This window comes from Podarcis muralis, chromosome 10 (assembly GCF_964188315.1).
Source record: "Podarcis muralis chromosome 10, rPodMur119.hap1.1, whole genome shotgun sequence".
Taxonomy (NCBI): Eukaryota; Metazoa; Chordata; class Lepidosauria; order Squamata; family Lacertidae; genus Podarcis; species Podarcis muralis.
The window spans coordinates 5030898-5047585 of NC_135664.1; the positions used below are offsets into that span (position 1 = coordinate 5030898).

A 16688-nucleotide genomic window follows, 5' to 3' on the forward strand; every position below is an offset into this window, starting at 1 on the left:
CAACTCAGTAGTGCTGGCGAAGTGCTTTGGACACTTGAAAAACACAACAAAATGTTGTTATTGTTTTGTTTTTAATTTTTTATTAGGTAATTCAACAAAAATATTATCTTAAAACATAGCATCCTTAATTTTTTTCCTCATTTCCCCCCTCCCCCTCCCTCCCATAAACAACCTGCCGTCACACACACACACCCCGACTTCCCGCAGTTCCAATCTCTGGTTTCTCTATGAATGCTATTCTCTACATGTTACAGAATTGTATAAGTCCTTAATATATCTAACTAATTATTATCAATAAAAAAATTGTGAGTGTTTATTCAAAGCCTGCCAAGGAGTCCAGTTCACTTTGTTGCGTCTTTAGGTACTTTGTAAAAGGTTCCCATTCCTCTTTAAAGTCACAATTTTGCCAGTTCTGTGATTCTGTAAGCAAGCTAGAATGGTGTCAGTGATTTTGTGTGCACAATAACAAGCAGGTAGCATGAACAGCTTCTTTCTTTGTTTCTTTTTCTTCCCCAGCTCTGTATTTAAAGGTTCAGCAGTCTGTGTGTATCACTTGTCTGATATCCAGAGAGTGTTCAATGGGCCGTTTGCACACAAGGAAGGGCCAAACCACCAGCTGATTCCCTATCAGGGAAGAATTCCTTATCCACGACCCGGGACTGTAAGTACTCATCTGAACAAGGTTTTACAAGTCCAACTTGCCTTTGTGTTATCTTTATCAGCCTTAGGCATGATCCTTCACTCAGCATCGCTTTGGTCTGTTCCCGGACTGCTCCCTTCGGTTTTATTTCATTTGGCCACATTTCAGAAGGCATGTGGACAAATTGGCCAGGATTAAGAAGCAGTAAAGCTGATAAAAGGAAGCTGTGGGTGATTTTGACAGAATTGGGGAAGTGGATAGCTCTGCAGTGTGTTTAGCCTAGAGAGAAGATAGCTGTTTTTAAAAGACAGTCATCTACAGCATGGCTAGGCAACCTAAGGCCCAGGGGGCCGGATCCGGCCCAATTGCCTTCTAAATCTGGCCCACGGTCTGGGAATCAGCATGTTTTTACATGAGTAGAATATGTCCTTTTATTTAAAATGCACCTCTGGTTATTTGTGGGACACAGGAATTCGTTCTTTTCTCTCTCTTCAAAATATAGTCTAGTCCCCCCACAAGGTCTGAGGGACCGTGGACCAGCCCCCTGCTGAAAAGTTTTCTGACCCCTGATAAAGGGAAGGAGAACAATTTACCGCATATTCCTCAGCACTAAGAGATGAAAACCACTGAGCCTAGGCTATGGCATCATGACTTTTAAGTTGTTAGAAAGATGTTAATCTGTAAGAACATTTAGCTAATGGAAGTGACTTATCTAGGGAAGTTTCGTTTATTTATTAGATTTTTATCCCACCCTTTTGCCTAAAGGAGCCTGGGGCTGCAATCAGCACTATGTTCAAACTGTACAATTTAAAGTCAAATAAAAACCTATTTAAAACATTGAAGAATGTTTAAAAATCATTTAAAAGTTCTGGATTCACTTAGGAAAAGGTGGGCTATCTGTCTGTGGCAAGACTGAAAGAAAAGATAAAATAGATAAGGGGGAGGAACTGAGACAATTTTCTTGTTGTACTCTATGATTTCAAGCTGATTTATTGCAAGGGGGAACCTTCTTCAGCCTGAGAACCACGGTACCTTCTGTTTAACCTTATGAGGGCAGCTCCATCAGTGGCAGTCAGCGGCCAGAGGCAAAAGTGGGACAATGAAGGCCCGTGTCCCCTTTTTACAGTGGGATAGTTTCTGCATGCAATCACACACAGCCTCTCTGTCCTGTATCCAAGCAGGCAAGAGGCATTATCAGAGGTCAAGCACACATTGCAACCAGGTTGCACCTGAGGAGAGTGCCAAGCAGCACCAATGAGGGGTGTGGTCTCAAGGGCCGGAAAGAGACACTCATCCCCGGAGGCTGAGGCTCCCCAACCTTCATTTAGCACTTTCTCCTGGCCGCAGCCAGCCAACCAGCTACTCCGCTTTCCTCCTTGCTCATAGGAAATAATTACATGTTCAGACACAGTGGTGACAACAGCAAGGAGCTCAGCAGTAGGGCATGCAGTTCAGTCTCCATCTTTCAGACTGAAATCCTATGCAAGGCCAGTAAGACTCAAATCTCCACAAGCTTTCTTAGGATAGCACCATTCATTGTGATGGCTAGATCTGCCTGAGAAGATGGAGAGCCACTGCCAGTTGAAGTAGCGCTAGGCTAAATGGATCAGTGTTCAGAGGGTAACCTCATATGTACTGCAGTTTCGCAAGCTACAGGAGAAGGTAATAGCTTACACTGGTTTTCCTTAAGCAGCAAATGAATGACATTGCAGCTCTCTACTAAGGTCATGGCCAATTTATTCCTCAATATCCTGTCTTCCTTTTTCTTAGTCCTAGGGGAACTTACAATAACATTTCAGTGATTTCAGATAGAGAAAGTGCAGCAGCCTTGTTAGCAAAGATCAGTTACTCTGCTGATTAGCAATGAGAGCTTTGCTGATAAACTTGTAACCGAAGCGTAATGGCTGTTAATGGCACTGATGATTAAAATAATTTGATTAGCTTAGACAGATCCGGTTCCTGCATCTGGGGTTTTCGACGGCGAACAGTACTAGACACAAGTGAAATGGAATTCCCTTTAGCGCCAAGCGTATCAATGCGGCTTTACATAAAGATGAATGCAGGTTATACTTTAAGCCATTTTTAACAGATAAAAGGTGAATGAAGGATCATAGTAACGAATAGCTTGCATTTCAGAGGTTCATTATTTTAATAGCATTCCTGGGATATACAAATCAAGTTACTCCTTTTGCAAAGAAGTTTAGTGGGCCTGGGATTGTTAAATGCTTCCGGAAAAAGACGGATGTTCCATATGCAAAAGTTAAAGTTGAGTTATATGAAAGAATATAGCTTCTAAAATACACTCTCTTCTCAAGCTCAGAAGTAATGGAAGGCAGTGAGATACTATGTATGTATACCATATCTGTGCCTAGGACTGGTGTGTTGGGACATTTTTATGCAAGCAAATAATTAACACATATCCATTTGTTTGTTTATTAGAAAAGTTTGAGAGACTATTTAATCAACAACATTAACAAAACAAAAAACCCATAAGCAGTTTACCTAGAAAAGATATAGAGTGGTACCTTGGTTTAAGAACAGTCCGGTTTAAGAATGATTCGGTTTACAAACTCCGCAAAACTGGAAATAGTGTCCCGGTTTGAGAACTTTACCTTGGTTTAAGAATGGAATCCGAACGGTGGAAGGACACTGGCAATGGGAGGCCTCATTAGCGAAAGTGTGGCTTGGTTTAAGAATGCTTTTGGTTTAAGAATGGACTTCCGGAACGGATTAAGCTCGTACACCAAGGTACCACTGTATAATATGCATTTAAAAACTCAGGAAAAGTAAAACAAATTGATGTGAAATTTATCAAAATATGAATAAAATCAGCAATTTTAAAGCAAATATACATAACAAAATTACATGTTAAAGTTACATTTGTGCTCTATGAATATTTTAAATACAGTAATCCTATTAGAATAACAGCTTCCGACAGAATATCACAGAGATTATTAGCAATATACTGCCTTGGGTTCATTGAATCATAGAATTGTAGAGTTGGAAGGGACCACAGAGATCATCTAGCCCAATGCCTTGCAATGCAGGAATCGTTTGCCCAACGCAGGGCTCAAACCCATGGCCCTCCAAAGTGGTACAGCCTGGGAAAGGTTGTGCTATGTGAGGTTTTAGGATATGCAGTTTGGTTCTTACGTTTGACAGACAGAAGACTAACGGTTAAGAACGCTGTACTTTTCCTGTGGTCACATCTTAAGCAGGGGGTCATGCTTGGAAGAGGATAAAACATTCCCGTATTTGTTCAGTTCGAAGAACAGCCCTCTCCTAGGAACTACAACATAGCATTCATCTCCAAGAAAAGCATGTGGGTATGCCCAGGGCAAACTGGCGGGAGAAAGGGATGTTATTCGGTTACAGCTGAGATGAGTTCCTGTATTATTTGGCTTTGCATTTCTTAACTGGCAGAAAGAATGGCTTATTGCAGACGTAAAACAACTTTGAAATAAGCACTATCTGGAGGCAGCGAACTCTTCTATACCCTAAAGAAATGAACCAGCTATATAGTCACTGGACGCAAAGAATATTCCCTTACACAAGGGATGATGTAAGGCTCATAACGTATCCTATGACATGATTTGTATAAAGTCCAGTTGACTAACAAGATTTAAAACAACAGCCGCCAACCCAGCATGAAGCAGTATGTTACGTCATTAATGTTTCCTTTGACTTATATTCAATCGTGGAAGAAGTATCTGCAATGCCTGGTATGTATTGCAGGAATGCCAAGTCTGTAGGGCTTGGCTTTTGCCCAGTGAATATGTTACATATTTAAATCCACGTAAAACTATTGCTGAAATGAGTACCTTAGGAGGTTAGTGCTGGCTTCTCAAATCAGCCTGAGCTTTGCCTAGTTCACCATTCCATTTCAGTGAGCAGAAGCCTCTGGAAAGCTCACAAGAGCACTTTCTTCTTTACATTAACAAAGCATCAGCCTGTTGCCAAAGGACCTAATTGAGCCATTATTAATTGTTATGGAAGAAGATAGCAAAGCCAGTTTGCTCATCTCAGTCAGAGAGAGGAGTCCTCCAGATGTTGTTAGACTCCAGTGCTCCTCAGCGCAGTCAGCATGACTAATGGTCAGGGATGGTGGAAGCTGCAGTATAACAGCTGGAGAGCGTCATATTAGTTATCCCTGTCCTAAATGAGCAGTTTACGGCCAAACCATATGTGTAGATAAAGCATTAGGTAGTAACTCAAGTCCTCCTAGAATTGTACAGCAAATAAGGGATTGCACATTTGAATGTTTCCTGCTCACCTCTCTGTGTGTGCATAACTCACTAAATGCAGAACAATAGCTGGACCAGGAAAAAGCTACATTAGAAACTTGGCATATTAACTTTCCACAGACATGGTGCTTGTGACATGAATGAGATAACTCAGTCATGAGATGACAACTTACCAACTAAAGTCCTACCATCTTAGAACACTCTACCTTGTGTCTATGTCTGCCATTGGCCAGTTACTTCTCTTTCATCCCAAGGCTGAACTCCTACATCAATCAGTCTCTAAGTCTGCATTTAGGAAACTGCATAGAATAGAGGTGTAGCTTTGAAGTAGTACAAGAGGCTGGTCATCTTTCATGGTCTGAGGCCCATTAATTTTGTCTCCCTGGTGCATTAATTGCCCCGTGGCAAATGTATAAATAATTCTGCCAAGGAATCACATTTATTAATGCTGTTTACATCACTGCAGTTCCCAGGCCACTAGCATATTGTAATGAGTGAGTCCATGGGGCTATGATGGCCCAGGAAAGGTTTTGTGAAATAAGTGGAGTGTAAATCAGGTGAATAAGATGGGTTTACTTGGGCTGTTCCAGTTCATACTGAAACAGTTGAAAGGAGTCAGAGGGTCAGAAGTAGCATGCTAAAATAGCAGCTAGAATTGTGGCCTTGGATGTAGGAACCTGCACCTCCAATCCTCACAACAGGTGAAAAAAAGCAAGACAAGCTGATGCTTAACAGGATTGCATTTTTAATTTTTTGCCTTTCTTTTCTTTCTTATTTTGGAAGTTTACAGTTTCATCGACTGTTGGCAATCAGATAATTTGCTCAAGCAAAATGTAGAACCGTGTTAAACTGTCTTGACTTTGACATTGCCTTTCAAGGACATTTTAGCCTGTATTGTGGTTTCACAGTGAGTGCTGACATATCTTGCAATCATTCCCTTCTTGCAGCAGTTACAGGAAGCTGTTAAAATGCAGCATTGCCATGACGGGCTTGGTCACCACACTGTTTGAGACTCAGTCAGATGAGCAGCTGCACTAAGATTTGTCACTGCCCTTGCAGTATAAGTAAGCCTCAGAATAGATCAACAAAGTGGTCCTATCCTTCCCTTCCCTTTTCTGATGCTAGAAACAGCCCATTCCCCAAAATGTTGTAATTTCATTAAAAAGCAGACAGGGATTTTCCAGGATCGGGTTGAGGTTACACTGGGGGCGGGACTTGTTTGTGGGAAAGTGTTTTAACGTATTTCAGCCAGCCACCTGTATGCCTGAAGTAACTTGTTGAATGCTATTGCAACTTTCAGCATTGCATTTTGCATTCACATAATTTGCGTACACACAGACCACTCCATTAGCCATCAGAGTTGTTTGTACAATTAGAATCGGTACATTAGTACTAGAAGTAAACTTGGGTGAAGGTATCCATGTGACAGATTGCTACAGTACATTACATGTGTACATCTGTGGTCAGTTATGTGTCCTGGTGTACCATTCTGGAGCAAATTGGAAGTTAAAGGCCCCAGCCCAGCTTTTGAGTATACATTATTGTGGGTGATTAGTAGCCACGTAAAGGATTGTGCAGCCTTTTCTGCATCTGTCAAATTAAATGGCGACTAGATTGGCATTTTGATAGGCATCAACATCAGGTTATCGGTATCATTTAGCAGTAGGTCGCTTGTTTTCCCACCACAAATATATTGTTTGCAGGAACTCCACAAATTCAGTGTTAGGATTCACTGGAATTTTGTAGTTGCGGTTCTTCAAACACAGCTTTAAGGGCACGGGAATGAAATCATATTTTGATGAAGTAAGCTTAAGTACACCTTGAAATGCTTGAATGCCAGCTCATGCTCTCATATTGATTTAGATTTGCCTGCCTTATCCCAAGGACAAAGGAGAATTAATGCACATTTCTGCAATTCAGGGGGTATTTAAAAGAACTGGGAATTGAAAGGTCCTTGGTATAGTTACTAAGTGATGATTGCCACTGCCTCTTTTACAGTGTCCTGGAGGAGCCTTCACACCCAACATACGGACCACCAAGGAGTTTCCAGATGATGTGGTCACCTTCATCAGAAACCATCCCTTGATGTTTAATCCCATCTATCCAGTCCATAAGAGGCCATTAATAATCCGCACAGGCACAGACTACAAATATACAAAGATTGCTGTCGATCGTGTCAGTGCGGCAGATGGAAAATACCACGTCTTGTTTCTTGGAACAGGTAGGACAAACACCTGCTGTTTTAGTAATCTACAGGCATCTGTTTTGCACAACAGGTTCCCTCAGGATCAACCACTGCCACTTTCCTGTTATATGGATGCGATCCCCACCAATACGGTAGTCGGGAGCATTTGTCAATATGAAGGCTGTGTTCCTTGTTCATGGTAGCTAGGGCCAGGGGCAAAAATGGGAAGAGTAATGGATGCAAATTTCACCTTTGTGCAGTAGGCAATTTCTATACCCATCCATCTCTATCCTCTATCCAGTCAAACAACAGGCATAATCAGAATTTAAGGACACATTGCAGCCAGTTGTGGGGGATCAGGGTGCAAAACAAGAGCCGGTGAAGGGTGTGGCCTGAGAAGAGTTATGGATGCCAGATAAAGAGGCCTAGGAGGTTATCCTCCCATTCTTTAGGTATCTTAATCAATGCTATAGCTCTCCTAAAAGTGTTTTAAAATAAGTTTTTTAAAGGGGGGGATTGTTGTCATCTGCTTTGAATTAAAGTCATATTTAAGGCTTTGGATTTGTTTTTCTTAAAAAATACAGTCCGATTAATACTATAGTCACCTCTGGAGAAATCTTAAACCAGCATTCCAGCTCAGCATTCTCATAGTTTCACACTGTAGCCTCCTGGAAAATTCTTGATCTTCTTTCAGGAACAACTACACTTTCCAATGTTCAAACATGCCAATACTCTGGTCAACTGAGAGTAGAATCTTATGGTTATACTTTCGTTACACAGCTGTCCCTTTTCAGCGGATGAGGTTGAAAAGAAGCAGCAACCAGTGCAACTGTTTTAAGGACTGGCAAAATGGGGTCTCTTTGGCTGGTCCCAGTCAGCAACTAGCAGCCCTATGATGATAACTGAAGGAAGCCCCATCCAAATATAGCACGTACAGTGGTAGTCTAACTGTTGCCACAGCATGGATAATGTTGGCTGATGGGTCTCTGCCCAGGAGAAGTTGCTGCTGGTGTGCCAGCCCTTAGCTGTGGAGAGGGGCTTTGTGTCACAGATCACGCCACTTGGGCTTGCAAGAAGACAAGTTGGGGCTAAGAAGGCGAATGCTTGATTCTCGGTGCTTAGAGCCACCAAAGGCAAGTTTAGTCCACCCGAGGTATTTCCCTTCTTCCACATCAAGGGAGAAAAGGCTGCATGTGGAGACAGTGTTCTGAGAGCAAGGCCACCTTTCTCCTCCTCGCTACATCCACTGCATTATCTGAGCCCTCCCTCCTTGTTCACGCTGCCCAACATTTTGTTAATTACTAACAACCGTTAAAAGAACATTCTCTCAGAGCACCAGTGGCTAAACAAGGCTTCTCTCCTAATAATCAGGTTAAGGCAGCGCCGGACACATCTACCAAAATGTAAGGGGGGCTGTTCACTCTCTGTTAGCCCTGCATGACCCCCACCCCTCACAAATTCACACTCCAGCTCATGGAAGCATGTAAACAGGACTAAGGTCTGTGGGGCTTGTCAGTGTGACGCCACACACTCCGACATGATTTGCATTGCTGGTAGCCAGGGAAGAGCCCTAACTCTTATTGCCCTGACACCAGTAAAGGGCTCCCCTTTCTTTGAACTGGTCCACCCATATTCCAGTCCAGCCTGATAATGCAAGTGTTTTCCATAGGTCCCTGCTCTTCCTTCTGGCTTTGCTTCCTTAAAATTGTTGCTGCTGTCATTTATGTAAAGCAGTGGTTCTCAAACTTTTTTCTCTGGGCCACACTTCCAGAATAAATATTTGCTCATGCCGCACCAATTTTTTAATTGATAAAAAAGGAAACAACTCCTAGCAGTGCTTGATCTGTAAGATAGAACACAACAACTTTATAATGTTTGTGGAACATCCAGAAAGTATAAAACAATGCAGCTGCATAAGAACACAAATCATTTCCAAAATATAATTATAAACAAGCCTCTTACATATGTACCTTGAATATGTATACAAGCTGAATGAGATGTGTGAACTTGCTTTTGTCAAGTAATCTCATTTATATTAGATATTTAGTCTGCACCTAGTTTTCAAACACTTGTCTGAGTAGGAAGGTCTTAGTTTTCTGGCAGAAGGATAACAAGGAGGGAGCCTTGGAAGGGAGCAGCCACAAAAGGGCTCTCATGTCACCACCGACCATGTCTCTGATGTCATGAACATGGGTGGCACACAATAACTGATGAAAAATAAATGAAGCCCAAGGGTGTGACAATTTTTTCTTCTGTTCCAGTGTTTTGTGCTTTCAATAGGGCTAAAGGGATTTGCTAGAGAATGCAATCACCAACAAAAAGCAAGCGAGCAAAAGGAATGGGGATCATGGGTTAATTAAAAGATTTGTGTCAAATTTCCTTCTTACGAGTGTTGACAAGTGCATTGTGTGATCCTGGCAGGCTTGATCGCTGGTGGCACAGGCCCCGGCATCCCTTTGGCAAGGGCAAGAGGGACTTGGCAGCGTGGTGACACGAGGCAGCATGGATGAGTTACGAAGCGGGACAGAAATGTTGCCAGTTCTGTCTCTCTCAGTCTAAGAAGTGAGTCATTCTTCCAGTTAGGTTGTTTGCCTGCCAGGTTCAGAAATACCTCCTCCCATGTAGTTTTAGGACTTGATCTAGTCATGCAGATAAATCTCATGGGCAGAGCTGCAGGTGGAGGTTTGTTAGAGAGAGCTGTTCAAAGGAACATATGCTACCCTTGGCCACCTTGCAATGATGAAGATCAATCGTCTACTTCCCAGAATGCTGAAGGAATTTGAGAGAACTTTAAAAGTGCTCTTGAGAATGAGAGAGAAAAATAGAAGCATCTTTTGCAGGAGAATAAATCTTTTGAGGAAATTTTGAGGTTTCGGCACAGCACCAACAAACACAAATGTTCAGTTGCAGCCTCAGAGTCCATCTGTGCAGCAGGAAGAGGAGTGACTTCTCCCTCCGAGAATTGTGCAGACAGGGTGTGTAAAGTATTTTTTGACACTGGATGTAGTAAGTGCTGGAGAAGCTATAATAGAAATGTTCAACGTGGCCCTACAAAAGTGTATTTTACAGATCAGACAGTAAAGCAGAGAGACACCAGCATATGCAGACAGACACTCTGTGATTCTCTGGCCAAAGGTGAATCACACTTTTTGCCGTTGTGTAGAGGCCATTTAAAAGATACTCGGTCTAGCAGACGTCAACTCACAGTGTGCTGTTCAAGTGTTCACCAAGTTGATCAGACCATTTTTCCCACGCCAAAGCAGGCTTTTGCTGGGATGTGGCGGGGCATTAGTGATAACTTTTACAAAAGTGTGTGGCAGATGGGGAAAAGGCTCATTCCATGCATAAGATCATTAGGAAAAGAATGAAAAATAAAACTACCAGAATTTCACTACTGTGTGCAACCCTAGTAAGGAAGGCTTGGGGGGGGGCAGCAGCAGGGGAAAGAGGCATCTTATCAATTCACCTCATGTGGCGAAATGGGATGGGCCACCCCTGGGGCAACTGCGTAGTAAAGGCTCATCACCAGGTACATTTGCCTGCCAAAAACAATGTGCTGGCCTTATTGAAACCCCTTTTTTGCTTCACTCCATATACCTTTGTTGTCTGCTCAGCAGCAACCTTCCAGCATGTCTCAAATTGGAAACAAAAAGGGGTTTGGATAAGATCTGCTACCCTGAGCAACTTTGGGAGGAAGGACAGGAAGGACAGCTGTGATGGACAGCTGAGCCAGACCAGAGTCTGGTGATGCAGTGACTTGGGATTCTACCAGAGGGCTGGAGCCTCTCTCTGATTGGCTGCCAAGACGGAGGGGGGTGGAGCAGCACTGGGGAGGGGAATAAAAGGAGCCACTTCTGAGAGAGAGTTCAGAGAGGGAGATAGTTGAAGAGAGAGAAGGTGGGAAAGAAGGAGAGTTAGAGCTGATCTGTGTGTAACATCCACTCGGAGGAAAATGTCTACAACAAGAGAAAGGAGTCTCTGCGCTTAGATTGGAAGGCAGTGTTTAGTGTCTTGGGAGAGTATTGAGACAGGAGTTAACTGGAGGGCTGAGTCTGAGCAGGAGAAGTAGAAGCTGTGAGTCTACTTGGGTCTCATTCCAGTCAGGAGGGGAGAGATCTTTTAGAAAGAGAAGACTCTCAATCCAGTTGGTGGGGATCCCCTGGGTCTGTTATATATTCAAAGTAATTGTTCAACTTCTGCCTGAGTCTCCAAGTATCAGTTTTACTTTGCACAGAAACCTGTGGTGGTATACAGAGCGGTGGGTCTGCTGCCATTGGTAGTCAGGAAGGTGGGATCTGCTACAGCAGGATATAATTTTAATAAATTAACATTTCACACAGGAGCACAAGTCTCCCTAAATTGCCACCAAGTTTCTGAAATAATTTTGGATGGTCCTGATGGGAAACATCTGAACAGTCCTGAGGGCAGCAGAGTGGGAGTTTTGTCAAGACCAGCAAGAAGATTCTGGAGGCATCGTTTGTCATCCCAGTGGATCCTTGTACTTTCACTTGACAGAAATGTTCCAAGCAGAATTTATTTTTATTTTTAGGCTTTCCCTTTTCTCTTCTTTTTGTTTTCTTGACCTTGAGGTCAGACATGCATATTTGAGCCAGAACAGCAATTGTAATTTGTCTCATCCTTGGGCTGGGAGGTGGGGAACTAGGACCACCACAAAGGAGAAGGTTCCCTCATAAAACTGTCACCCGGGTCAGCACTTCTTACCATTGTGGTGCCGATGGTGGTTTTTATGATGTGGCTTAGTTTGTCCTTTCAGATGTTGTCTTTTGCTTACTTGTTTGTTTGTTTTCTTAGGGAAGGGCTTTTATAGGTCTGTTTTGAAGTCTCTCTTTTGAAGATACTGACTAGAACGTTCTCTTTTGGCTGGCTTGTATTACAAATATATGGAAAGAGTTGAACTTTTCCCTTGAATTAGAAAGTTGAACTTACTGCATAAACAGCCAAACATCTGGGTGTTCCATACCACCTAAGTGTTGTGTATAGTGTGATGCAAACCGTAGCCTGATGTAAACCGTCATAGTTCTTTGACTGTAACTGAGCAAATGGTATCTGGGAGCCTTGACTGGCTAGAGCAGATAAGAGATGTAGTCCTAACATCTGCAAGTAGGGATGCATGGATCTGTCAATTTCGTTCTCTCACTTTATCAACCATGTAGAACTCCCACCCCCCGGAAGCACACATGACACCTTTGTTGGTGGGCTTCTCCTACCCTTGCCTTAAGACCCAGGACTATGGGAGAGCTGAGTTGCGGGATGAAATCATCTGAAAATGAAATCATCAGTTTGCTGCAGAAATAGTTGTCATTTTAATGATACAGTTGTCTTAACTGGCTCAGTTATGATCTTATGCGTATTGTGTGGTGTTTTTTTAAAAAAAAAAGACTGTTTTATTGGTGCCTTAGTATGAATGAATGCCCTGTGATCCTGATGGATAGAAAGCGGTCTTGAAATTAAGTAAGAAAGTAACGTGCCTCGCTTCTTGTTGTGCAAAAACTATTCACAGAGAAGCCTGACCAGCCTTGGGGTCATGCAGGTTGGGGGTGGGGAATGTTAACTGTTCCTCTCCCTGCCACAGTCTTCCACCCACCCACCCACCCCAAAAAAACCACCTATCCTACGCTGTTTTTTGCATTTCAGGGGAAGCCCCGATTTATCTGCTTTGGAGCTATGTGTACGCAAATTTGGGAGTGTCTCTATATTGCATGGGGGTGAACAAAGAATAAGGCTATCACATGCCTGGCCTAAAGGCACTACCACCTTTAAGCTAAAGTGAATTTTGGTTGTGAATTTGGGGGTTCTTCCTTGGCAAACCAAGAAATTTAGGAAAGGTGGTGGAGATTTCCTATATTTAAGGAGTTTCCTACAACTGCACTCTCCGATGTACCAGTCCCATGAAGTGTAATACCAGTGAGGTTGCCTCAGTGATTGGATGGGCCCAGTGGGCATGAGAGGGGGAGTTAAAATATTACTCCTTCCACTGGTAACATAGGCAGAAATTGCATGCAGAGAAATATGTTTGATCCAACTCTTTTTCCTTTCTGAAAAACATGATTTATAAGGATCACTCCTTTTGGCAGTGTTCATGCTTCTTGTAGCTTTGGACCCTGGCTGAACATAGCCTTGCAAATTAGCCTGCAAAGGTTGCTTTTCACAAAACCTTAGGGCCCAACTACACTTAACATTGATGATGTGATTAGCAGTCACATTCAGTATTGTGGGGCGGGGAGCAGTTGTCATCAGGGCTGCAGTGGATGAGGAAGTGAAATTGCAATGCTAGCCACACATGCAACAATTAGCAATGGGGGGGGGGCTTTTCCATTGGAAGAACATGAGATAAATATTAATATTTTTTTAAAAAACCACACACACACACACACACAACCTGTTATGCTAGATATTGTGACATTAGTATTTTTAAAACTATGATGGAAGATGTTATCCATAGCAGTTGCAAGATATTCCATTGGAAGATGTTGGTTTTATCATGAAGTTCCTGCATGCTGTTAGACACAGGGCAGCCACAGCTCTCTCATCTATTGTTTTCAGCATTGCATCCTTTTAATTATTTTTTGTTCTCTCCCTCTCTCTTCCTTTCCTCCCTCTCCTGCTACCCCTTCTCTGTTCCAGACCAGGGTACAGTACAGAAGGTTGTAGTCCTGCCCACTAACTCCTCTGCAACTGGAGAACTCATCTTAGAAGAACTGGAAGTTTTTAAGGTTGGTCTCTCTCTCTCTCCCTCGGCCTTATTTGTCTCACGGGTGTCTTCATCTGTGCAAAACACTTTGATCTAATATAGCCTGGTTTGACTGAAATGTCTTCGATAAAAGATCAAATGAGGAACAGTGTAACTTTTTTTGAGGCTGGAGTTCTCCAAGTGAAGAGTCTTAAATCTTCTATACTGCATTTAAATTGCTTATTTTTCTTATGTTGTCATCCTGGCTTAAAGGATTTCGATAACTGTTTCTCCTCCTCTCCCCACGATACAGCGGCTTCCAGAAACGGGCCTTTTTGCTATATTGTTATTTTTCTTTCAACCGCCTGCAGAGGAATGTCAAATTCTCTTGCTTTTTTGTTGATCTGATAGGATTTCTGATGGCAAGCTACAAATCTTAAGGAAAATCGGCTTAGTTTTGCTCTCCTGTATGTATTGAAAGCCCAGGTGTTCCTGGTGTTAGAAAACCATAGACCTGGGATAAAGAGTTGAGAAAGGAAATGAACCAGGCTTTGTCAGTCATTTTGTATTTCTCCGCTATGAACCACATTGGGATTTTTGGATGGAGGACAGTATACAAATTTAATAAATAAATAATCATCTTGCTGAATCCCTCTATAACGAAACATAATGGAACAGGGTAGTGTCTGGCTGGTTGCAGAGGAGTGGGGGGAGGCACCAGCTTGGGAACCCCCGAGAAAAGAAGACTCAGAGCCTGGGGATGGTGGTGTGACGATGGTGAATGGTCCAAGGCAGAAGAGGGAGCAGACTAGGAGCAGGAGGTGTCAGAAACTGAAGAGGTAACAGGGTTTAATGAGTAGGAAGGGGCTGTGGCAGAGAACAGTCCAGAATCAGAGGCTGGAGACGAGGGGCCAAGAGGCAGAAATATGGCAGGCTACTGAAGAAGCCAGGGGGTTCCCCCCTCCTGCTGTGAACAAGTCCCAGAACCTGCAGAGGTGTGACCAGGGCAGAGCAGAGACAGATAAAGCGGAGAAGTTCTCAGATCACTTGGGGAGGACCCAAGGGAGGAGACATAGGGAGCTGTAGGGAAGCAGGGACCTTCAGTTCTCACAACTGCCTCATTGGGGCAAGACCTACTGGGAAGAGATGAGCTGTTTTTGTTTCTTTGAATAAAAAGTTAACTTCACTGATACCTTGTGAGTTATTTCTTAACGGCTCCCATCTTGAGAGGTAGACATGCTCCTCCATTAGAGCAAAACAGGAAAGTCTTTTTACCTTTAAACCCTGGAGAGACCGTGTAGGTAATAATAAACTAGATGGATCGATGATCTTACCCAGTATAAAACAACTTCTTGTGTACCAATGTTCCTAAATGTCTATCCCAGTTTGTGTATACTTGTTCCACCACTTTGCTAGGAGTCTTCCTTTAGTTGTTTGGAAATCAGAATAGATTAACATGTTCCTATTGATCATCATTATGAACAGCTGATAGGAGAAGAGAAGCTTATTAGATTGCCATCACTTGCCTCATTCTCTTTCATAGAGTGAAGATGATCTGGCACTATCTGCCTCCCATCAGCTCACTCTCAGCAGTTGTGACTGCCTTTGTAAATAATAATAATAATTATTATTACAGTGGTGCCTTGCAAGACGAAAAGAATCCGTTCCGCGATTCTTTTCTTCTAGCGGTTTTTTCGTCTTGCGAAGCAACCCCATTGGCGGCTAAGCGGATTAGCGCTATTAGCGATTTAGCGCTATTAGCGGCTTAGCGGCTAAGCTGTTAAAAGGCTATTAACAGCTTAGCCGCTTTGAAAAAGGGGGGGGAGCGGGGGGGGGAAATGGCGAGACTCGCAAGACGTTTTCGTCTTGCGAAGCAAGCCCATAGGGAACTTCGTCTTGCGAAGCGCCTCCGCGACGGAAAACCCTTTCGTCTAGCGGGTTTTCCGTCTTGCGAGGCATTCGTCTTGCGGGGCACCACTGTATTATTATTTTATTTATATACCATGCTATACTCTGAGGTCTCAGGGCAGTTCATAGAACAAAATCCTGGCTATAATTTATTCTCATCAGATTAAATTTACCTACTTGTAAGCCAGGATCTGACTAATAGCCTCCTTCTGCTTGAATTGGACTTAACACCCCATCCCCAAATCAGGAAATAGCTCTGCTTATCTTTGAGCCAATCCAAATTTGACCTATGCCACCTATCAGAAGCCCTTGGGATAATTGCTTCTTTCACAGTCTGGTACATGCTGCTAGCCAGTGTGATGGAATGGTGGGGAGGGGGAAGGGAGACAATAAACAAACAAACCCAAACAACGCCCCCCCCCCCCAACTCTGGATGCCACTTCCCAGCTTTGAAGGAGAGGTAAGCATATGTGTGGTGGGGCACAGCTTTTTGAGATGGAAAGGGCAGTGGAGACAGATGTGGAAGGGAAACCAGGATTTCTTCTTTGACCTGGATTTCATCCAAACCAGAAAAGAATGTTGAGGCCTGTACAGTTCACCTGTCATTTCAAGGCGGGTTTTATAAGCACAGAAAGCTTGTTTCCAGGCAAGAATTTGGACAACTTCATTGGCATGACTATTAAGTCTTCTGAAAGCTCTTCCAGAGATGAGTAGAGAATGCCGGAGGGGATTTTAGAACATTTGGCAACCTTTTTCTACCAGCTTGTTATCCAGCCTTCTTTTCTTTCAGCTAATTATCCCTGCCACTCCTCTTCTTGGTTCCTAAGGAAAATATGCATCTCATGCATCTAAATGAGATCTAAGATAAGCATAAATAACCGAGAGGCAGGTGAATAGTCACTATCTGATCCTCTTCTGCTTTCCTTTCTTTCTGTCTGGGCAGGTTTTAGGATTCTTAAATCAGAGCCTGAATTCACCTTGCTATTATGTTTGTGATAGATATCCAGAATTGGAGCCGAT

At 43.0% G+C, this 16688-nt stretch overlaps 1 protein-coding gene across 1 annotated transcript in view; it reads left to right on the forward strand.

The window, feature by feature from the left end:
• SEMA3C (semaphorin 3C) overlaps positions 1-16688 on the forward strand; it is a 130091-nt gene that overhangs the window by 96988 nt on the left and 16415 nt on the right. The window contains exons 11-13 of the mRNA XM_028745576.2: positions 517-661; positions 6883-7105; positions 13715-13803. Of these exons, the coding sequence (XP_028601409.2) occupies positions 517-661; positions 6883-7105; positions 13715-13803 (457 nt within the window). The remainder of the gene's footprint in view (positions 1-516; positions 662-6882; positions 7106-13714; positions 13804-16688) is intronic.